This window comes from Protopterus annectens, chromosome 9.part0 (genome assembly GCF_019279795.1).
Source record: "Protopterus annectens isolate FY-2018-M chromosome 9.part0, PAN1.0, whole genome shotgun sequence".
Lineage (NCBI taxonomy): Eukaryota > Metazoa > Chordata > Ceratodontiformes > Protopteridae > Protopterus > Protopterus annectens.
The window spans coordinates 1,197,450,074-1,197,474,146 of record NC_056743.1 but is presented as its reverse complement, the minus strand read 5'-3'; the positions used below and the strand labels follow the sequence as shown (position 1 = coordinate 1,197,474,146).

Genomic DNA, 24,073 nt, shown 5'->3' with positions numbered 1-24,073 from the left:
CCCCAGCATATGGCACATATCGAAAAGAGTTGGGAAAGTTCCCTGGTGCTCTGACTAAATTTTCCCTAGTCAGTATATAAAGGGAAAATTGATATAGTGGGACTATCCTGGTTAACAAAGTATAAATAAAATACTAACAAAATAAATAGAGCCTTTACAGTAGCAAATAATTTAGCCATTGTTTATTGACTAAAGAGTTAAGGGCCATAAATAGATACTGGGGATTTTACAAGTAACAAAAATAAAAGATCACCAAAAATCTACTAACATTGTCTCCAAAGAGATTTGGAAAAGCACTAATCCATGGTATTGGCATTCCGAATTACTGGAGAGAGAAGATGAAAGGAATGAGAGGAAAGGAAATGATGTTGTATTATGGGAAATGTATTATGCCAATGTGGGGTAAAACAAGTTATAGATATTATTTCTTACTTAGAGTGAGGCAAGTATATTATTACTGGAAAGATCAAGATATATTTTAAAACTGTTTGAGGTGCCTTTTTAACAGTCCTTGACTTACCTGAGCACACGTGGGAATAGAACCCTTCATTTTTGAGCATGATGAGCAATGAACCCCAGCCAAGTAGCACAGCAGAGAAAAGAAGATTTTCCAGGACAGCAGTGCTTGCCATCCACCAACGGCGGCGATACGCTTGAGAGAGGGGTGGAGCCATCCTTTTGTATAATTCAAATTTCAGGCAGTAAGTCCTGCAAATAACTTCTTGATGCAGTAACCCCTAAGAAAAGATATATAAACACATAATAGTACCACAGTTCATAATTTGTAGCAGATGAATAATTTACAAGCAAGAATGTATCAAAAAGTCAGTATTGTTCTTCCTTCTTAGTTTTTGTTTATGGGTAGAAATACTACACACACACACACACACACACACACACACACACACACACACACACACACACACACACACACAGACTTTATTGATAGCTATAACTATTTTCATTTACAGGCCACTGCAGGTATTTACCACAGTTTCAACAAGGACACCTTCACATCTCTCCCTCTTAAACTCCTATAACTTAATTTGCAGAACTCCACTTTACAATATGACATTCTTTCCCCATTAAATCTCTCAATACATGTTATTCAAAGTGTCCCCACACTTTTCTATGTTGCTTAAGGTCTCAGTCAAAATTCTTCTCCATTTTTATTTTTTATGTAGTAAATTTTGAACCATAAAATCTTTATTATTGTTAGATAAGAAATATGTATCTTTAAATACTGTATGCCATGTTGTACACAATTCTTCTAGTGAGTTCATTCTGAATATAAATATTAGTGTCTCTGTTATTCACCATTTTGACAAACCTTTCTGTGCCAGCAAGGGAAATATTTGGAAAGACTGGATAACTATATCTCCAGAAGTGAAACAATCTGTTTGCTGCCATGAGTTCTCAGCATTGATGTACAGACATGTACTTATTCAGTGGAGAAATACTTTGGCTTCAACACCCTAGAATTCTATCTCCATACAAAAACTGGAGGCTTGAATCCAGGAATTCGATTTATTCCTCACTGCAAATAGGTTAGCTGACAATCCTAAAAAAATTACAATGGGCTACTTGCATTTTTTGGGGAAAAAGCTTTAAAAGTATTCAACACTGATATTTTTTTCTTGAAGAGGAAAATGACAGAACAGCAGCATTTAGAAGAAGTTCAGGAACTACTGTGAGCATACAAAGAGCTTACCATTTTTCACCATGTACTATTCACAAGGGTATATAATCTTAATAAGGTTATAAATACTTCTATTACTGAGTCAAAGAATAAAACCAAAGCTGTTAATTTGGTGAGTTGCATAATTCACTAGTAATATATTGATCTGCTGCTTGTATTGGAAATTATGCTGCAAGACGCAGGCTATTAATAGAAATAGATGTGACCTTATCAAATGCTGTAGATACATGCATAGCAACTGAGTTTACCAATACCTGTTTAAAAGAAATGATTGAGGAAAAAGGAGTGTACTACATAAAATGCAAGTCAAAAATTAGACAAAAATAAGAAATAACATACTAATGCAAAATAATGCATATGAAATAGAGAGCAACATAAACAGTAATGAAGGTGAGAAAGACAGTTCATGCAATTACAATTCAATCTTTATAAGCATAACAGGACACTCTGCCCTGCATTTAATCAATTTTGCAGAATTTTTGCTACAAAAGGACATATTTTAAGACATGTAAAAATAAAAATAAGTATGTATAGTTTTGCTTAGAAATGTGAGAATATATACATATATATATATATATATATATATATATATATATATATATATATATATATATAGCATTTCATTGTTAATTTTATTGGCTTTTAGATGAATTCTTGTTCAGTTTTGTGACAGTGTTTATTAAATAAGCACTCAAATAATCTTGAACGCTATCAGTATTTTTTGAGGATGAATACCCCAAAACCCTTTGTGTCAAGGCCAGTAGACTGTCAAGTTACAAAAGTTTCTAACTTACCTGGTTGTTTTGTGAACTCAGAATTAGATATATTAATTAGGGGATATAAGTGGTATAGCCCATGCACTGGGTGTGTGTTGGGAGCTTTGCTCCCATGTAAGAAAAATATCTAAAATTGTCTGTCTGGCGTGCTGTTCTCAAGGGATTTTGGTCTGTCAATTTTTTGGAATAAAATCATTTAATGAGATGAACTACTTCCAGGCATTACTCACATGAAACAATGTTTTGAAATATAAGCATACCGATTTTCACTCTACCTTGAACAGTCCTTGCCACAGTTTATGCAAAGTATTTCACTGTGCTGTCTCTCTCTGTCTGTCTTTCTCTCTCTCTCTCTCACACACACACACACACACACACACACACACACACACACACACACACACACACACACACACACATACATACACACACACACACACACACACACACACACACACACACACACACACACACACACACAATAGTATGTATGCCATACATTTAGTCTTGTAGCAGCAAGAGACAGTGTAGTATTGTTTCACACTTTGTCCTGAGATATACTGCTGCTAACACAGTACTAGTACGACAGCCCAACAGGTGCTACGAGCAGTACAGTAACACAGTCAGTGCTGATTTACTGTAACTAAGTAAATCTGTAACCACTTTGTAAATTAGATAGTTCTAGGATTTGTAGAACTGCAGTGCCTGTATGTATGCAACAAAGAATGTGGTAGCAGACTTGGTATTGGTTACTATAAGAAAGGTTTCCTGACATGCTGTGCACATTAGATATAGCCTGCTTGATAACACACATTGCTATAATACAATAGCTGGTGAAAGGGCTATTACCACTGCATTGTGTGTATGTTGCAATAAAGGTTTGTTTAAGATGTAGAAAACTGTGCTGTTTGAAAAGTCTGATTGTAAAGCAAATACATATGTTATACATTAATACTCAAAACATAATTTTTATACTTGTAGCTTTCATGGCTTTTGAGATATTTAAATGATGCCTTGGTTTGAATTCCCAATAAATATTATGGAGATTAGAGACATTTTAGAGGCAGCAACTACAAAATGCAACAAACAAGGCTCTGAAAAGAATACAAGGATGCCCACTTTTGCTGGCATATAACATGAAATAATTAAACACAACAGCAAAACAGACATTTCCAATAAATCACTGAATGTTACTGACATGTTTTCATTTGCCGCAGAAATTAACTGCTTATACTTTGCTAGTCAGGTTCCCCTACTCCAAAATCACATTCCATTCAGGGCACATAGGGGGTGAAACTCTATTTAAAACATTCTTAAACAAACAAATTGATGCATTAAAAGGTGTAAAAGTCATTTCAAAGTAACAGCAATGTTTGGTCATGTATCTTTAAGTTACATCATCTTTACATTATAACTTTCAGAATTAAGGACTAAAGTAAATGAAGTGAATAACACAATGTAGTAATTAGAAGTTACATAGAGATGAGTCATGGTGCTGAAATTATTCATCAGCTCCATCGTTTTCACAGTGGTGAGGTGAAACTCAGAACATGTCTCATTTCTACGTGTCTTTTACCAAGTTAGTCTTATTTATGACGTTTCCAAGGCTGTATTTTGTACTTGTTTGATACTGACGCATCACCTCAGTAACACAATATCATGCCCATCTACTCACTTGTCCACACCACATGCTAAGTGAAGAGCGCAGTACCTTGGTCTTTTGGTGTACTGGTTTCATTTTTGGCCACTTAGGATAAAATCTGATCTGAGTTGCAAATGCCGACTAGAGAAAAAGAATTGAAACAGAAATATTCTGGGCTGCCTCCAGTACTTTTATATGTGCTCGGATGTTTTCTGAGTAAGACAACATATGTAATATTTACCGATTTAAAAATGGTTGAAAGCGCTGAGCTAACAGCCATATCATGTTCAGGCTATGCCAAGACTATCACTGCAGTTGTTACCACAACTGTATCTTTCAGAACAGTCACAAATTAAAATAAAGCATGGTGTTAGTAAAATGCTTATAGATTTGGAACAGCTTAGTACATGTTAATCAGTTTTCCAGAAGGCAAAATTTATAAGCTTAACAGTTAGAGAATAGGTTGTTAGGCCAGATGCTATGTCTGAAAGAAAATGGCTGACAAAAACCCTTTAAAGGGTCTGTTCCCTTTCCCTTGACATTAATTAACTTCAATTAATTATTAACTATTAAGTGTTATTAATAGTTAAGTATTAAGTATAGCAGCGCAGTGGACAGGATGTATAAAAGTGTGTGTGTGTGTGTGTGTGTGTGTGTGTGTGTGTGTGTGTGTGTGTGTGTGTGTGTGTACATTACAGATGCATAAAAAACACACACATACATGACTCCAACACAGAGCAAGACAGAGGGAGAGGTGCTTATAGAGTGACTGAAGGAGATAATACAGTAAAATAAGAAAATTGCCTAGAATAAAATTATGTGAGTGGTAGATATTAAAGTCAGAGTAATTAAATAAGAAAAGCTGGTAAAGGTGTAGAGCATAATTTTCTAATGAATCAGGGATAAACCACATCAGAAATAAGGGACAAATCCAGAAATAATCAAGGATAATCAGGGACACTTTTTAAAATGTTGGCACTATTAACCTGAGACGCTGACAAAATATGAGAGTGCGAATTAATATATATTCTCTGAAGTAAAAGAAGTTCACACCTCTAATTATTGTCAGTATTTACAATTCATTACCTTTTTTCCATAGGTCACCTGTTTTACAAGGGATTAAGAGGGACAAAGCTAACATCTGATTCAAATCATTGACAGTTGTAAGGTATAGTATAGAGCAATAAATGCATCTGTAAGAAAGATGGATAACTATAACAATGAGGTAAAATAGAAGTAATAATGCAACAGAATGTGAAGCACTAAAGAGTCAAAGCAGCAGGCACATAAGCTGTTTAGTTCCTGGCAGTTAAAAAAGACAGCAGATGAAAAGTAACGACTGGGTTGGTAATGGACACTGGAATTCTGAAAAAGAAGCCTACAGCGTAGCATGGTGGATCCGTGTTTTGCCACATCCCAGACTTAGCAGTAGATTGCTGGATGGAATCTCAGAGGCAGAGAGAAGAGGCCCTCTGGGGGGAGCATAATGGACTGTATCTTGCATGGCATGCCAAACAGGCAGCACTACACTAAGCCACTTAGGTCTGATTTTTTTAACAATCAATCCAATGCTGTTTTTTTTTAAATCAGATTCAACAGCTGGGTTATCGGATCCAATCAGATCTGACCATGGCACTTCTTTTCACAAGCTTGGATCCAGGGCTCTGACTCCTCCCCTACCAACAATTTCTTATGGACCCTAGGTTACCTCAGATCTCGTCTGCTACTTGATGAATCAAGATGCGATTCTTGCACTTTCCATCTGCGGTTTAGGATAAGTGTTTCTTCTATTCATCTGCTGGGTGGTTTTCTTCTAAATACTTAATTTTCTCCAGCTGTCCCCTTGAATTTGGTAATTAGTAGCGTTTTCCAATATTTTTCCCTTTTTAGGAGTATTTATTTTGTCTTCCTGCTTTCCCTACCTTAAAAAAGTTCTTCATTTTTGCTAATCCTTTCTTCTAGTTTTTACAGTATTACTTGTTATTTCGTTTTGTTTGCAAAGTTGAAAGTATTTTCTTTAGGAGATTGTCTGTTTTCTACTAGTGCTGACTGCTATTACACTTTTTAATACCATGTTGCGCAAGGCCAGTAGGTTTTAAAAATATACTGTATGTGGGCACAAAATTGCAGCCCAAGACCCTCATTCCATCTGTATTTCCTGCATAAGTGTAGCCCATCTAGATGTTGAGAGTTCAGCATGCGCCTTTTTCAGCACCAGGGCTCCTGCTGGTTATCAAGACAAGGTAGTACTTAATGGTTTCCTCCTTGCCTAAGTTGGAGGATTGTCTCCTTCTAGTTTAGAAACCTCCTCTTCATAGTCAATGAAATCTGATAAAGTGAAGACTGGTAAGGTCACGGAGAAGGAACATGAGAGAAGTAAGTAGAAGGAAATGGAGCAGGAAAAGTGTAAAGAAAAGTTATGAAAGAGGTCTCTGGAACCACTAGGCCAGTCTGGACCAGCACTGAAGACTCAGAAATGCATGGACCCATCTTCAATGGAGATCCTTCGGATCTGTTCCCCATCTCTACCCTGTTGTTTTTCCTAGGATCCAGATAGCTCTAGGTTCTACTCACCATTTTTGCAAGAGAAACCCCAACAGTCATGTTGACCACCATCAGTGGCATCATCCTTAAGGTCCTTCCAATCATTGAGGAGTGCATCTGAAAATTACGTTAACAGGATGATGGGGAAGTTCCTTTGGACAGAGATCCAACTGGGGGTTCTCCTGGTGCGTACCACTCCAGTGGCTCTGGGCAAAGACCCTACTGCCCTGCCATTAGTCTTTCCTGTGCCAGTTCAACTTTTTGATCTAATGCTTATGGCTTAGTGGTTAAAGTCTTCACCTCCCATGTGCAAGGTACAAGATTCAATCCTGACCTCCAGCCAATGCCTGTTTGGAGTTTGTATGTTCTCCCTGTGTCTCAATGGGGTTTCTCCCATGTCCGAAAAACATGCTGAGTGTTTCCATCTCAAACTCACCAATGAATGGAGCTGTGGGCTGCAGCACAGACTCTACATGGTGCCCTATAGGGGGAAAAGTTGTACAGATCAACCGCTTTGGGCATCTACTGTGGTGCGCAGTATTCTCAAGATAGGAGAACATGGATCACAGACTGCATGCCATGGCAGAGCCAGCCACTCGACGGTGTAAAATATGGCTCTAGATGATTCGGTCATGTTGACTAATGTTGCCAAAATGGGCATGGGTAGTGATAAGTGGGTTGAGGACCCGGCCTATTCTCACCCATGCCAGGGACCCTTGCTAATGGTGGGATGTGCCCCTATTGGCCAGTGTGTGCCCGCCATAAAGCCTAGCAACCCTGGGCCAATAAGCTACTGGCTGGCCAGTGTCTAGCTGCCCAGCCTGGGTTACCTGGGATAGTTCTGTTGAGCGAAAGCTGGACGTAAAAACCAACCAACCTGCCAAACATGAACTGGGAATTACTACGCTTAATGTAGGTTCACTGACAGGATGCAGCTTGGAAGTGGATGACATGATGATATGTAGGAGGCTGGACATCCTATGTATCCAAGAGATGAGATGGAAGGGCAGTGCAGCAACGCCACTTGGCTTGGGATCCAGACTCTACTACTCAGGTGGGGGACAGGCTAGAAATGGTGTAGGAATTGTGGTGAGAGAGCTGCTTTAGAAGGCAGTGAGGGATATCATCAGAATTAATGACAGACTCATGGTAATCAGACTCTAGTGTAATGATAGGGCAGTATTCGTAATATCAGCATATGCCCCACAGCAGTGTTGTGATAGTGAGGAAAAGAATGCATTCAGACAGCAGTTGCAGTACCTACTAGATAAAGCAGGACAACATAAATTGGTGTTGATAATGGGTGACTTGAATGCACATATCGGGACAGACAGACCAGGATATGAGGACTGCCTGGGTCCACAAGGGTGGGGTAACAGGAATAAAGAAGTTGAAGCCATTCTAGACTTCTGTCTGGCAAATGGCTTGATAGTAGTCAACACATGGTTCAGAAAGAGAGGCAGTCACAAGATCACATACAAGAGTAGCCAATATGCAACTCAGGTAGACTTCCTCCTAGTAAGGAAAAGGGACTAGGGTAGAATCCATGATTGCAAAGTCATCCCCAGTGAAACAGTCGGCCCACAGCATAAACCATTATTTGCCACAATCAGCTGCAACCAGTGGTCAGAGAAGGCTCTAAGGTCAACAGAGACCAGGCTAAAGACCTGGAAGTTGACTGGAGAGAAAGTACAGCAGTTCAAGGAATTACTTTAGCACACCAAGAAGAGGAGGAAATAGGTGGAGTTGAAGAGGAGTGGCAGTGCCTAAAAACAGCATGTGTTCGGACTACAGAAAAGATATGTGGCCGAGCCAGTTATGGAAATAAGATACATAAGAAAAGCTGGTGGTGGAATGCAGAAGTCCAGGAAGTCATCAAAAGAAAGAAGGAGTGCAGGAAGAAATGGGAGATAGAAAAGACTGACCAGGCTAGGAAGGACTACTGGTTGGCTAACAAAGAAGCTAAGAAAGAAGTTGGAATAGCAAAGAATAGGGCATCGGATGCATTCTACCAACTTCTGGAAAGTGACTCAGTAAGAGGCACGAAGAAACTATATCAGGTTGCAAAGCAAAGACAGAAAGATAAAGAAGATGCAAGGAAAAGCTTCAGCAGACCACCACGGCACCACGATGCAACTGATAAAACCACAAATTTATTGAGTAAAACTGTAAAAATGCAGGAATAAAATTCGGTCCGATAAGCGCTTTTGGCTGATGTAGCCTTCTTCAGATCATATGTGAATCCTGCTACAAATTCTATTTAAAACCTAGATGCCCAATCACAAATGTGGGGTAGATCATATATGCAAATGCAGATTCATAGTCTTAGTATTGATTGGAAGCATAGCGGCCAACTGCAGTTCTAGAGATTAGTCAACAGCCAGTAGTGAAGCATTCAGTGGTAACTTTCCTATGGGATAAGCTTCTTAGTTTTAACTAATTGTTTTCTTGGACATGTATCCCTGTGGTGATAGGTTACTATATGACTCATTGAGTCCAATCATCCTCTTGTGGCTCATTGCCATGGCAACAGAAAGTGTGTGTGACAATTGGCATTAGCAGATTCGGCGAATGTAGCTGCTGGAAGCTTTGTAGCAGCAGTAAGTAAAAAACACTGCATCATGATAAATAAACTTTCTAAGTTACATAACCTCCTCAGGGCCCAATCCTTAGCTTCCTTGCTTTTAAGATAGGTCTTAATGGCACTATACTGTTGAAGACTGGAGGACAATGTGCCCTTAAATTAATAATCCAGTTAATTTCTCTAATTTCTGTCCAATTCTTTATATCACCTTCTCTTGTGCTAGGTTGAATACATTCCAGGACTTTAAATTTAGCTTTAGCAGTTGTAACAGTGTTTATGTTACTTGAAAGATAAAGAAGATAGTCAGACACCCTTCATAAGGGATGCCAGCAACAACCTGCTTACCAGTCCACATCAAAGGCAGATGGAATGAGTATTTCCAGCAGCTTCTGAATGAAGAAAACCCCACAGAAGCTGTACTGCCCCAGAAGCATCCTACAATTACAGAAGAAAAGGAGCCCATCTTAGAAGAAGTAAGAACAGCACTAAGGAAGACAAAGTCAGGGAAAGCAGCAGGCTCAGATTAGGTGACAGCAGATATGATAAAGATGCTGGGTGAGATAGGGGAGAAATGGCTCCTGAGGGTACTAATAGCAGTGTGGAGAGAAAGGCGTATCCCAGATGACTTGAGAATAAGCATACTTGTGCCAGTATACAAGAAAAAGGGGTACATCTACAACTGTGGGCAGTATAGAGGGATCAAACTCCTACCACACTGCATGAAAGTTCTGGAGAGAGTGACTGATAAACGGATACGCAGAGTAGTAGAATGTAAAATGGGAGATGAACAGTTCGGGTTCCGATCAGGATGCAGCACTATTGAACCAATATTTGCATTGAGACAGATACTTGAGAAGAAGCTAGAAATTAAGACAGAGTCCAACTGGGCATTCTTAGACTTGGAGAAAGTATATGACAAGGTCACAAGAAAGCTAATCTGGACAGTACTGCAGTGGTTTGAAGTCTCAGAAACATTGGTAGAATTACTGCAGGCTATGTACAAGGACCCAGTGACTCAAGTACGAACAGTGTTCGGACTCACAGAGGGGTTCCCAGTGGGAGTGGATGTTCAGCTCTGAGCCCACTGCTGTTCATACTGGTGATGGACTACATTAGCAAATAGGTTGGAGGGGACAGATCAACAAAGCTGCTGTATGCAGACGATGTGGCAGTACAGGCAGACTCTGAGCTAGAACTTCAGCAAAGGATAGGAGAATGGAATGAAAATCTGAAGGCACATGGGATGAAACTAAGCACAGATAAGACAGTGGTAATGGCAGCAAGTTGGGGAGATAAGAAGAAGCTGAGAATAGAGATAGAAGGGAAGATGGTGGAACAGGTAAACAGCTTCAAGTATCTGGGAGGGGTGGTTGAGGAGAAGGGTAGTCTGAATGAAGAGGTCAAAGCTAGAATCAGAGGGGCCGCAGCCAACTGGCATAGAGTATCAGGTGTAGTCTATGACAGTGGAATGCCAAAGAAGCTGAAAAGCAAGGTGTACAAGACAGTGGTGTGACCAGTACTACTGTATGGTACAGAAATCTGGGCAGTAAAGGCAGAACAGTTGAAGAAGTTAGAGGTGATGGAAATGAAGTGCCTGAGAAAGGTGGTAGGATGCACACTGTGGGACAGATGAAGAAATGAGGACATAAGAGCAGAAGTCAAAGTAGCTCCAATTGCAGAAAAGATCAAAAAGAACAGATTACGGTGGTCTGGGCACATGTACAGAAAAGCAGAAGATGACTTGGTGAGGAAGATTTGGGACAAACAGGAAGAAGGTAAGAGGAAGCAAGGATGTCCAGCAAAGAGGTGGATGGATTGTGTGAAAGAAGGTCTGTGACAATCAGGCATGAGTGTTGAAGAAGGCAGGAATGTGGCACTGAATTGAGAGAGTTGGCGACAGTTAACATGATACCCTGACCCCATGTAGAAAAAAATGGGAAAAAGGGGGCAGATGATGATGATGCTTATGGCTCCAAGTTACTCCCATGGGGCACCTGCATCAGAGCTGACAGCATTATCAACTGCCCTCACCTTCTCAACTCTAGCTCTGTCAGATCAGGCTGGGTCTCAGAGTTGAAGTGTCAGAACTGAGGTTCTGTGATCAGGGTCAACTCTGAAGTTTTCACAGCCATCCTTGCCCCATGGGAGCTTCATGTCTGGATAGTTTAGCGCTGTTGTTAGTCTAAGAGCTGAGTTGGAAAGGAGCTGTGGATGTTCCATCTCTGACTTCCTCGGGTCTGGGAAGTCCCAGTCTCAGCTTCAGCTTTCTGGGCTTTTGAGAGGGTCCTTTCCAGATCCAGAGAGGAGGTATCTCTATCTCACTCAGTTCTTTCTGAACCTCCTGCAGATTCTGTAACTATATCTGCTCTCACCTTCTTATATGTTAATAGATCTGGTCTCTCATTGGGCCTGGAAGGAACCTGAAGTGGTGGAGCTGATCCTGCATAAACCACATAAACCAGTGGGATTTTTTGCCCTTAGAAACAAGTCCCATTGGAGCAAGGTTCCCCCAGTAGCTAGCATGGTTGTTGTGTCAGCCACCAAAAAGGAGCTATTAGAAGAGAGCGCATCTCTTCATCCCCCAAATCAAGAATCTAGGGCATTGGCCAGTTTGGGAAATAGAAGTATGCTTCAATGACATTTGCATTAAGAGAGCTAAACTACTTGGTTGAAATGACTTGTTTCCACAGGGACTTGAACAAGAACTGTTAAAATTCCATCTCGGGTAATCTGCTTGTGGACATCCAGAAATCAGTAGAATCATGGCTGTCTCCCCTTTAGTTAAGGGCCATGCATCTGATCTCTAATACAGTTGATAGCACAGCAAGGGCAGCAAGTAATGGCATTGCTGTTTGTCAGCATGTCTGAATGTGTCTATGCAATTTCATGGAAGGTTTCATGATGTCCTTTATCAATGCTCCCTTCCATGGCTTGACCCTTTTCAGACCAAAGGTTAAAGAAAAACTTACCAGGCAAGACCTTGTCTGCAGTTGGTATTTGTTTTTCCACCCCTCAAAGGACTTTTTCCCAGAACCAAAAAGGTGGAAAGAAGTTGTGGTTTTGAAAGTCCCAGGATTTTGGCCCGGATGCTTTTGCTGACAGACAGACCCACCCGGGACAGAGGGGGGAATATTTTTAATGGATATTGCCCCAGGGTCAGAGGTAGACTGCAACATCAAGGGTCCAATGTCTTTTCACTGAGAAACCCTTGTAGCACTCCCGAACAGTTGTCCAACTGCTGCACCTGGGGGCAGTGTGGGGGGGGGGGTTGTTGTCCCTGCACCATCTTTGTTTCCCCTCCACAGAAAAGAAAGAAAATTTCCAATGTTCCATCTAGTCAGATGGAATTGGCAGCAACAGAGATTGCAAAGCTGCTAGAAAAGTGAGTCATCCAGGAGATCCCACCCTGCTAGAAAAGTGGGCCATCCAGGAGGTCCCACCAGATCAGCAAGGATCTGGAGTCTATTCAATGCTCTTTTTGGTTCTGAAAAAAAAAAAAAAACAGGAGACCTCAGGCTCATTCTGAACCTCAGATACCTCAACCAGTTTGTACAACAGACAAAGTTACTAATGGTCACGGTTCGGTCCATTCAACCTCTTTTGAGGAAAGATGACTAGATGTGCTCAATAGATCCCCAGGATGCATACTGATAAAAGCAGTCCAGGAGATTTCTCCATTTCTGGCTAGGAGACATTCATTTATAATTCAGAGCCCTGCCTTTTGGTCTCACCACTGCCCCCAAGGTGTTCAGCAAATGCATGGCAGTTGTGGCAGTGTATTTCAAGCTGAAATTTTTCCATCTGTTCCTCTCCTTAGATGACTGACTCCTCACTGCATCAAGCAGGGATCTATTAATTCAATGCAGTGACTTCTTGCTCTACCCAGCTCTGCATTTGTGAATTATGATCAATCTTACCAAAAGCCATCTGGCACCACCATAGATGAAATAGTTCACAGGATGCCACCTATTCGCATAGCCAGAATTCTATCTGTACATCAGATAGCTTCAGAGGTGCCTCCTCATCCCAACCCTCCAGTCAGACTTGTTCTTTAACTACTAGGTTCCAATATGCAGGAACCACATCTATTGATGGTTGATCTCACTAATAGCATCACGGGGCCAACCATTCACCCTACCACCCCTGACAGTCACAGTGACCACAGATGTTTCCCTTCTGGGATGGGGGTGGCACTATGAAGGGAAGATGGTTCAAGGCACATGGCTGTTGACAAAGACCAGTCTTCACATCAGCATCTTGGAGATGAGGGCAGTCCTCCTAAGACTGCAGGTATTTCTGGACTCCCTCCTTGAGAGTATGATATCCATCAAGATCAGACAACATGGTGGTGGCCTGGTATATCAATAAGCCCATTCATACCCACTACACTGGGAAGCCATGAAAGTGTGGCACTGACCAATGTCTTTCCATACTTTCTGGTTGTAATGCACATCCTGGGGATTTCTGATGTTCTAGCTGACAAACTGAGTAGGTCTATTCTGCCCCATGAGTGGTTCCTCGATCAACTGGAGGTGACATTGATTTTCAGTCTCTGGGGCCAGCCTTGCAGCAATCTCTTTCACTTCCCACCTGAATAGCAAATGTTGCAGTTACTTTGCTCTGATTCCTAGGATCCCTATTGAAATGATGATTGCTGACAAGTCAAAAAAAAGGCCTAAAATCCATGAGAAGAGAAAATCTTGATGATCACTTTTCTCCCTTAATCTTTCTTTTTTAGGAGGCAAGCTCCAATGCTCTCCTGTATGTGAGGGGAGGGGGAAAGCTCCCCTCCACCTCCGAACTTATCTATACATACCAACTCTGAGATCACCAAATCTCTGGGAAAAGGGAATATTCCAGGAAATGGCTATCTTGAACTTAATATATGTATGTCTTGTTTTTTTGGCCATTCTGTGTTTCAGAACTCACTATAGTGGGTCCTGACATTTGAAATGGTTACCAGTTCCTTCACAGGGACAGTCACTGAGGGATACTTTGGTCCATAGTTGGTCCTTTATACTACAGATATCGATCAGAGGCAGTTAGAGATTGGGCAGAGAGACTGAATGAGCAATTTACAAGGAAGCAATGGGAGGACATATGTATGATGCCCAAATATGTAGCAAAGTCTAGAAGATTTAGAATTTTTACTTGGAAGTGTTTGCATAGGCATTTTATACCCCAAGCAGACTCCAAAGATTTTTTTCTCGGGTAGATGGTAAATGTTGGCGGTGTGATTGGGAAGAAAGAGAACTGGGAATATACGTTTTGGGAGTGTAATGACTTGGCAGACTTTTCAAAATTTCTTACTGAGTACTCTGTCAGAAATATCTGGTGATCAAATAGCTATAATTAAAGACATTTTATTTTTTATTTTATTTTATTTATCCTTTGTTGACCAGTTTAGTCCCACTAGGCTAGTAGTATTTTTAGAGGGGAGACGTGAAATAATTTTTTTGAGCTGGGATACAGAATCCGAATTGCCTAGACATAGTAAGACCTTGTTAAGTTTAATTCTGGTGGCTGTCAAAAAAGCAATTACTAGAAAATGGAAATCAAAAGTCTAAACCAACTGTACCTAGAGTAGTGAATATTTAATATTGTTGGCATAAGGCACCCACCAAACCTGTGGCTGTCGGAGGACCCCAATTATATCCCTGCTTACAAGTACCCCCACTGACAACATGCAGCCAACTTGCAGGTGGCTACGGGTTTCTTCTTCTTAGCCTGGCTGCGGCAGTCAGTGCTGTTCCATTCACACTGAGACATTTTTTCTTACTTCCTGTGATGTCAGTTAAAAGCTACACTCCATGAGGTCCACTTTAGTTAAGCAAGGACCTGATTGGTTGCATCAGCCAGGGAAGTAAGTTGTGTTTTTTTTTAGGAAGTGACAAAGCAAGGACGTGATTGGTCCTTGTAAAGCAGTTCCGACGTCAGCTGCCTCTAAAAAGGCATGCGTGTAGCAAACATTCCTTCTTGTTTATCAAGAGAGGAGTTTGCTTTGTTCTTTGGATTTTTGGTGGATCGGTGGATTACTGATTGTACAAGGACAAGGACTTGGAAAGGAACATTTCCAGTGATTATTGGGATAAGTCAAGAGGTATATTTTCAACAACCCTTAAAATGTCTGAAAAACTGTTCTTTTCAGGGCAATTAAAAGGCCTGAACTGTTCTGCCTGTGTTCATTGTGCAGAATTCTTGTGGTAAGAGGGGTGGGGTGGGAGGTGGAGAGGAGCTGTGGTTGAACCAGTATTACTTTTTGGCTTTGCCCAGAATTCTTATGGTAAGAGGTTGGGGAAGGCTTATTTGTGATAATTAATGTCCAGATTTGTTTTAGTCTGCCCCTCAAAGTTTTACCAGAAAAAAACCTTATTATGAAGACTGTAGTTTCTTACTATTGTAAAGCCTATTCTGTAATTTTTATAATTTCATGAAAGCGGTGTTTCAGAGCTGTCTCTGATGTTACACCTTTGCCTTGAGCTTTGTTTTTTGTTTGTCTAAAATTATTGTGCTGAGGGGGTTAGAGGGTAGAAATTGTGAGAAAGTTGTAGAATGTACAGATGATAGCTATTTTAATGCATGCTAATGCAAAACCTGTCACCTTGGTATCCTTATAAGTTTATAACAGCAATATTTACAACTATCCCTGATGCTACAATTTTGTGCTATGATTATTTTTTACTTTGTCCAGAATTGTTGCACTGAGAGATTGGTAGTGAGGTAGGGGCCATGAGAATGTTGTAGAATGTCCAGATGTTTGCCTAGTATTTTTGTTCTAGTTCCTCATAAAAAAGGAGTTCACTCCATGCATGCTAATGCAAAACCCATTCTAATATCTTTAAAAGTTTATAAGACCAGTGTTTTAAATCCCTGAGGTTATGCCTTTGTCCCGTGATTTTTTTTTTTGCTTTGTCTAGAATTGTGCTGAAAGGTTGGCAGAATATACAGATGTTTTAATGCATACTAATGCAAACGCTATCTTTCTAAGTTTATAATAGCAATGTTTAAAACCATCCCTTATGTCACACCATTGTTTTGCAATTATTTTTGCCTTTGTCTAGAATTGTTGTGCTGAGAGGTTAGGAGGGGACTAGGGGCGGTGAGAACGTTTTAGAATGTCTCGACCCTTGCCTGGTTTTTGGTTTGTCCTGCATAAAGAATGCAGGTTCATGCAATGCATGCTTCTGCAAAACCTCTTTATTTTAGCATATTTATAAGGCTATAAAACCAGTGTTATAAATCCCTGATGTTAGCTTTTGTCCTCTGGTTTTGTTTTGTCCAGAAATGGGCTGAGAGGTTGGTGGCGGGCTGTGGGAATGTTATGGACTGTTTGCCTGATATTTGTGGTCTGTCCCTCATAAAAATATGATTTCTAGCAAAACTTTGAGGATTGAGCTAAAGCAATAACAAATTATGGAAAAACACATTCTGTAGCTCAGACCGGTATGACCCTGACCTTGAGTAGCATCTTGCCCTCACCAAGAATGATGCCACAGTATAAAGACAAAATGATCAATTTTAACAATTGGCTAAAGTATTGGTGTCATTCTAAGGGGATTCAGTGTCTGTCAGCCTGGAATGACATGCTTGACAAGCCACGTTGCTTCGCTAGGGACGGCTTGCATCTGTCACCCCTGGGCTTTCGAATACTGGCTAAGGCTCTTGCCACCGCCATAGTGCCTGTTTTAGGCAAAGCTCAAAAGACAAACCCACCTCCATAGACAACACAAGAAAAAAAAAACTAAGGGTAATGCTGCTCAACGCCAGAAGTCTAAACCTCAAGATGCATGCACTCAAGGCTCTCCTCAGTATGGAGAATATCGATATCTGTGCAGTGACAGAGACCTGGTTCAAGGCCCCAGAGAGCACCCCAGCACTACCAGGTTATACCTCATACCATGCTTTTCGGCCCCAAAACTCGGACCGAACCACAAAAGGAGGGAGAGTATCCATACTCATCAAAGATACCCATACCTCCAGATTAGTGGCACTACACGAAGCATCGGAGACCATCCATGTACAGTTAACAGTGGGCAAAACTGCCTTTCAGTTTGTAGCCTGCTACAGACTACCCTCCCAAACTCAGGAACCCCACTCGGCCTTCCTGAGAACACTGGAGAATATGAAAGTGTCTCCAAACACAATAATATCGGGTGACTTCAACTACCCAAACATCGACTGGGAAAACTACTCAAGCCCCAACACCCTTGCCCAATGGTTCCTAGAATTTATAAACTCAAATTCTATGGAACAACTGGTCACCACTCCCACAAGAGGGGATAACATATTGGACCTGGTCATCACCAACATGGGGACTCTATGTTCAACACCAGAGGTATGTCCCTCATTGGTAAGATCAGACCATAAACTAATCTCACTGGACATCCATATCCCATCCCCACCCCCAGCCAAGGAAATCACGGTGAAAAATTTCTCAAAAGCAAATTTCACACTTCTCAAAACTGAGGTGGAATCCTTCAAAGCCACCGGGCCAGTGGAAAATACTGCCCAAACAGCAGAATCCTTTACAAATGCATTCTATGGACACCTACAGGAATGCATGGATCGTGGTATCCCAAATAAAACGAAGACTCACTCCTCCAAAGGCAGGAGACCAGTCTGGTGGACCCCAGCCATAAATAAGCTATACAACAGAAGGCGGAAGCTACTACATGATAGAGCAAAATCCCAAAAAGGGAAGGCATCTCTGATCAGTACTAGCAAGAAACTACGATCCCTCATAAAATTATCTAAGGCCAGCTTTGAAAGTAAAATTGCACAAGACACTATAGATAATCACAAGGCCTTCTTTAGTTATGTCAGGAATCCAGGGGGCAACTCCCAGATATGCTCTGAGTTAGTAGAAAATGACAAAAAATACACTGATCCCACAGACATTGCCAACATCCTGGCAGACGGGTTCAGTGCAAACCCCCCCCCAAAAGACCAAATGTCTATCCCAACAGAATGTAGCCTCCCTGACATCACAAATGCACAGGTGAGAGCTGCCCTCTCCAAAGCAAAAAACACAGCATCAATGGGACCAGACGGTGTCCCGGGCTGCGTCTTACATGAGCTCCAAGAAGAACTAAACCCTCACATAAAGTCACTGTTCAATCTCACCCTTACTACAGGATATGTACCCAAGGAATGGTGTACAGCAACAGTGGTCCCACTCCACAAAGGTGGTGCACAACGGACCCAGGAAACTATCACCCTATAAGCCTGACTAGTCTGGTCTGCAAAGCTATGGAGCATATCATCATGGAACTCATAAACAAGGACATTGGTAACCTCCAGACACTGGATCCCACTCAATTCGGCTTTGTTAAGGGCAGATCTTGCCTCTTGAACCTGGTCGACTTCTTTGAAACAGTTACCAAGGTCATAGATGAAGGGAAGGTAGTCCACATGGCCTACCTGGACCTCGCAAAAGCCTTTGACACAATACTCCACTCGGGCATCATAAATAAGCTCACCAGCTTAAATATCAACCCCTATGTCACAAGATGGGTTGCAAACTGGCTCAGGAATAGAACCCACATGGTCAGAATTGCAGGTGCCATGCCAGACTCTAAACCAGTTACAAGTGGTGTCCCACAAGGCTCAGTCCTGGGACCTCTCTTGTTCGGTATATATTTCTCTGAGGTACAGGCTAACACGGGAGGACTATGGCTGACCAAGTTCGCAGATGACTGCAAGCTGGGCACCATAATCGACTCTCCAGCTGACACAAGCATCCTCCAAAAGGGTCTCACAGAGACAGATAACTGGTGCCAGAGCAATGGCCTTAAGCTAAATGCCAAAAAGTGCATAGTCATCCCCTTCGGGAAAAATAAAGCGCCCACAAATTACCACATAGGTGGTAATCCATTAAGTACGGAAGAAGTAATTAGGGATTTGGAGACCCAAGTAGATAGAAACCTCTCTTTTGACAATCACTTGCCAGAGTGGTTAGAAAGACCTTCTATATAGCCCACCTTATCACGAAAGGGTTCACATCTAGAACAAGAGAGGTCATTGTGCCCCTCTACTCATCACTCATCAGGCCCATAATTGAATACAATGCCCCATTTGGGATGTACCTTACCCGACACCTGCAGCAACTGGAGAGGCCCCAAAAGTACCTCACCAAGAGGATCAAGGGACTCAAACAGATGCCCTATGCAGTTCGGCTAAAGAAACTCCAGCTCTACTCAGTTGCTTACCGCCTACTCAGAGTTGATCTATGCCTGACGTATAAAGCCATGTCCAACCCAGAAGTAATAGACATGCTCCACCTCAGGAAATCCAAATCCCTTAGAGCTACACGCTCCAGGGACTTAAACCTCAGCACAGAAATAAATAGGACATGCTGGAGGGACAGATTCATATCCCAGAGGCTGCCCTTACTCTGGAACAGAATCCCAGTCCATGTTAGGCAGAGCCCCTCACTGACTCTCTTCAAGAGAAATCTTGACGAGTGGATGGGAGATCGTAAGTTCACCCCTGGGATCTCTTCTGTGTCCCTGCTAGACAGGGGCACAGTAAACTAACCAAAGGGCTACCTTCTGGGACCTACTCTACAGAGGCACAGTAAACCGATCTAAAAGGGTGGCGAAAGCCAAACACACTCTGGCTAGGCTTGTAAATGCCCCAGGGCAGATAGCCTAGTATAAACCTATGAACCTATGTCATTTTTTTATAACTTTATAAAAGCAATTTTTAAACGTTTTCCCTCATGTTTCTCATTTGTCCTATGCTTTCTTGCTTTGTCCAGAATTACTCTGCTGAAAGGTGGGACTGGGAAGCTATGAGAATGTTGCAGAATGTACCGGCATTACTGTTTTAATGCATGCTAATTCAAAACCTGTTCTATTATTTTTATAAGCTTATACTAACGTTTAAAACTATCACTGTTATGTCTTTGTTCTGCAATTATTTTTGGCTTTGTGCAGAATAATTGTGCTGAGAGGTTGGGGTTAGGGACTGTGTGAATGTTATAGAATGTTTGCCTGACATATTTGGTCTGCCCCTCGCAAAAATGTGCCTTAGCGCAGCACTGGGACTGAAGCTAGAAAAAACAGACTTCATAACCTTCACATAATGCACAATACATTTCCTGTTTTTAGGCTTTTGTCCAGGGTTATATTGCTAAGAGGTTGGGGGGATGTGTGTGATAATGTCATACAATGTTCAGATGTTTGCCTGATACTTATGGTATGCCTGTCATAACTGAGGTTTTCTAGCAAAAATTGTTTCAGACTTCATATCCTTCATGAAATACATGTGACTGCAAAACCAGTTGTAGCATTTGATTTTAAGCCTTTGTTTTACCAATAATTTTGGTTCAGAATTCTGTGCTAGATGGTTGAGAGGTAGAGAGGTAGGTGTATAGAAATTTTGTACAGGTTATGCAATGCCTGGTATTCTGTCACTGCATTCCTCAATTCTGGCTGGTTTGTTTGATAAAAATGGGAATAGTGATTGGGATTATTTTGTCTTTTGTGCCATTACTATATCATATTTTGGTATGCTTTTCTTAAAATTTGTGGCTTTCTACCTAATGATTGATTCTTTCAGACATTAGTCAACTGTTCCAGGCAACTTGCAATGGCAATATTTTAAGTCTTTTAGGCCTCTTCACATGTTTGAGGGGGAAGAAATGAAAAGGGAGAATCATGTAGAATATCCTCAGGTTCACCTCCAATTTTTGGTGTTTGACTTAAAACTCTATTACTCGGGCCTTTGCCATTGAGTTACTTTTGCTTACTGGTAACTGTCATTCTTCAGTCCTTTTTCCTGTGATACAATAGTAACTGATGAAAAGAAACAGACATTATGCAATGTGGGTGTGTATCTTTTGTAATACACTTCAGTTGTGCCTATTGCCTGAATTAGGATGTAGAATATCCTCAGGTTCACCTCCAATTTTTGGTGTTTGACTTAAAACTCTATTAGTTGGGCCTTTGCCATTGAGTTACTTTTGCTTACTGGTAACTGTCATTCTTCAGTCCTTTTTCCTGCGATACAATAGTAACTGATGAAAAGAAACAGACATTATGCAATGTGGGTGTGTATCTTTTGTAATACACTTCAGTTGTGCCTATTGCCTGAATTACAGTTTTGTCTACTGGTCACCGTAACTCTTCAGTTTTCTGCCTCTGGTACAATAGTAAATGATTCAACGACCAGACATTTTGTAATGCACTTTGGCTGTGGCTGATGTATGGCTTGCCCTTATGAACAGTGTTCCGTAATGGTTGCTCATTCTTTTGTACCTGCAGTCATACTAACTAGCATTTTGGAAGCCAACCCATTTTTCTGGTATATGATCGGCCTGCACTACAGTTCTGTTGCCTACTGGGCCTTGTTTCTCTTCAGTTTTCCCACCTACAGTACAAGTTGACATCAGCTGATCACTTCTCTTGTTGGGTGCACATAGGGTTATTTCCTTTCATAATGTCTGTTTGTAGGAGTACTAGTACAACACTGTAAAGGATGCTGGGAGAATAATGCACAAAGTAAGGATACTTACTGATTGTATTATGTAAGCAGAGAAGGCAAGTGTCACAGACAGCACATTAAGGGATAGGTGGTAGAGACAGGTGTCACAGACAGCACATTAAGGGATCGGTGGTAGAAACAAGTGTCATAGACAGCAACTTAAGGGACAGGGGATAGAGACAAGTGTCACAGACAGCACGTTAAGGGACAGGGGGTAGAGACAAGTGTCAGTAGTTGCGTGCTAAGGGATTGGTGGTAGAGACAGGTGTCACAGGTTGCATGTTAAGGGATAGGTGGTAGAGGCAAGTGTCATAGGTTGGTAGAGACAGGTGTCACAGGCAGCATGCTAAGGGATAGGTGGTAGAGACAAGTGTCACAGGCAGTGTGTTAAGGGATTGGTGGTAGAGACAAGTGTCACAGGCAACACGTTCAGGGATTGGTGGTAGAGTCGCAGCTTGAGGTTACAATTAAGACACTTGTTACTTCCACTAGTTGTCTAGTCTGAAGTTTGTATTTTACATTATGTGTTGTGGGGCACCTCAGAGTTGAGGGTTTGCCTCAGTGGATCCATCAAGTAACATTCCACTATTGTCATACAGGACTTGTTTTTGTGCAATGCTGACTTTTATGGATGTAGTCTGGCAAATACCATCATCCTCAGAATAAGTGTTCAGAATGCTAACCTCTTTGTCACACACACTTTCAGTAGGCATTATGTGGCCCCCAGGTAGATCAAAGAAAGTGGTGTTGCAACTTATACCTGAAGTGCACTAATATTATGACAAAATGATCCAAAATGTGCATGTGTAGTAACTATGCTTTACTTGCTACACCACTGCAGCAGATCTCCTTCCTGCAGAATATCTACAAAAAGCAGCAAATGCCATAGCCTACCCAGTTTCCATTCTGATTAACAGAACAATCTCTGAAGGTGCTATTCCTTGCATTTGGAAGATTGCACACATTATCCCCCTTCACAAGGGTGGAAATTCTAGGGAACTATCCAATTACAGACCAATTGCCATACTATCGCCTCTGGCAAAGATCATGGAGAAATGTATTCATATGCAACTGTTAAAACACCTAATAGATAACAACTTATTAGCTAACTGCCAACACGGCTTCAGGCCATTTCACAGTACTACTACTGCCCTTTTATCCTTCTCCGACTGCATAAATAAAAATCGCAATACCAACACTCTATTCTCAGCCCTCTTTATTGATCTCTCCAAAGCCTTCGACATGGTTAACCATCAACTTCTCATAAACACCGAAAAACCTATCGCTTGATACACTTACTATACAATGCTTTCAATCCTACTTAAGCAATAGGCAACAAGCAGTTATGTGGGAGAACAACATATCTCCCCATCTCCCCATTGCACTAGGTGTCCCCCAAGGTTCTATACTTGGACCACTTCTATTCTCTATTTTCATCAACGACCTGTATACTGTTATTCCTCAAGCTTCCTTAATACATGACTCCACATTAATATGCTCGGCCCCAACTCCAGCAGACCTTCAATCTCTCACCCAAAAAGTGTTTAACATAGTTGAGGAATGGCTACAACATCAGTGCCTCATCCTAAATCCCAGAAAAACCAAACTTCTAGTTTTTACTCCCACCCACAGGGCCACACCTCTACACTTTACTGTCACATCTAATAATGGAACCATCATATCCCCCGACTCTACCACAAAACTCCTAGGGGTTCTAATCGACAATAACCTTAACTTTGAAGGCCACATTAACAATACCATAAAAACAGTTAACAAAAAACTAGGCTCCCTCTATAGAATCAAATCCTTTCTTACCCCACTAGCAAGATCTACTATTGCCCAGACCCACTTAATCTCTACCCTCCTCTATGCCTCCCCTATATATACTAACCTCTCAAAAAACAACATGAACAAATTGGCTGTCTCCTACAACAATATTGCGAGATTTGCGACAGGCTCCACATTTAGGACCCATCACTGTATTAATTATCAAAATCTAGGTTGGCTAGAGTTACCTAATCTACTTCTATTTAAACAATTAACATTTGCCTATAAAATCCTGTATCAGCCTAACAACACACCAATTCTTACCAACCTTATCACCCCCTACAGCAACCTTAAGACCCTGCGCTCATCTAGTAAAATACTAGTACAAATACACAAAACCTACAATAAGGCAGGGGACTCTCTGTTCTCTAATACCATGGGTAAAACCTGGAACTCTCTCCCCAGTGACCTGACCTCCCTACCTTCACTAACACAATTTGAAATCAGGCTTAAAACCTACCTCAAATCACATTGGCTGTGCACCTGTCTGAACCCAGACTAACCTCTCACGTCTT

At 41.3% G+C, this 24,073-nt stretch overlaps 1 protein-coding gene across 2 annotated transcripts in view; it reads right to left on the bottom strand.

The window, feature by feature from the left end:
- SLC43A1 (solute carrier family 43 member 1) overlaps positions 1–24,073 on the bottom strand; it is a 658,072-nt gene that overhangs the window by 556,507 nt on the left and 77,492 nt on the right. The window contains exon 2 of one of the 2 annotated variants that reach the window (XM_044084117.1): positions 521–737. In XM_044084117.1, the coding sequence (XP_043940052.1) occupies positions 521–674 (154 nt within the window). In that variant the 5' untranslated portion in view covers positions 675–737. Of the gene's footprint in view, positions 1–520; positions 751–24,073 lie in introns of those variants that run through there. The other variant, XM_044084118.1, reaches the window with a different exon arrangement.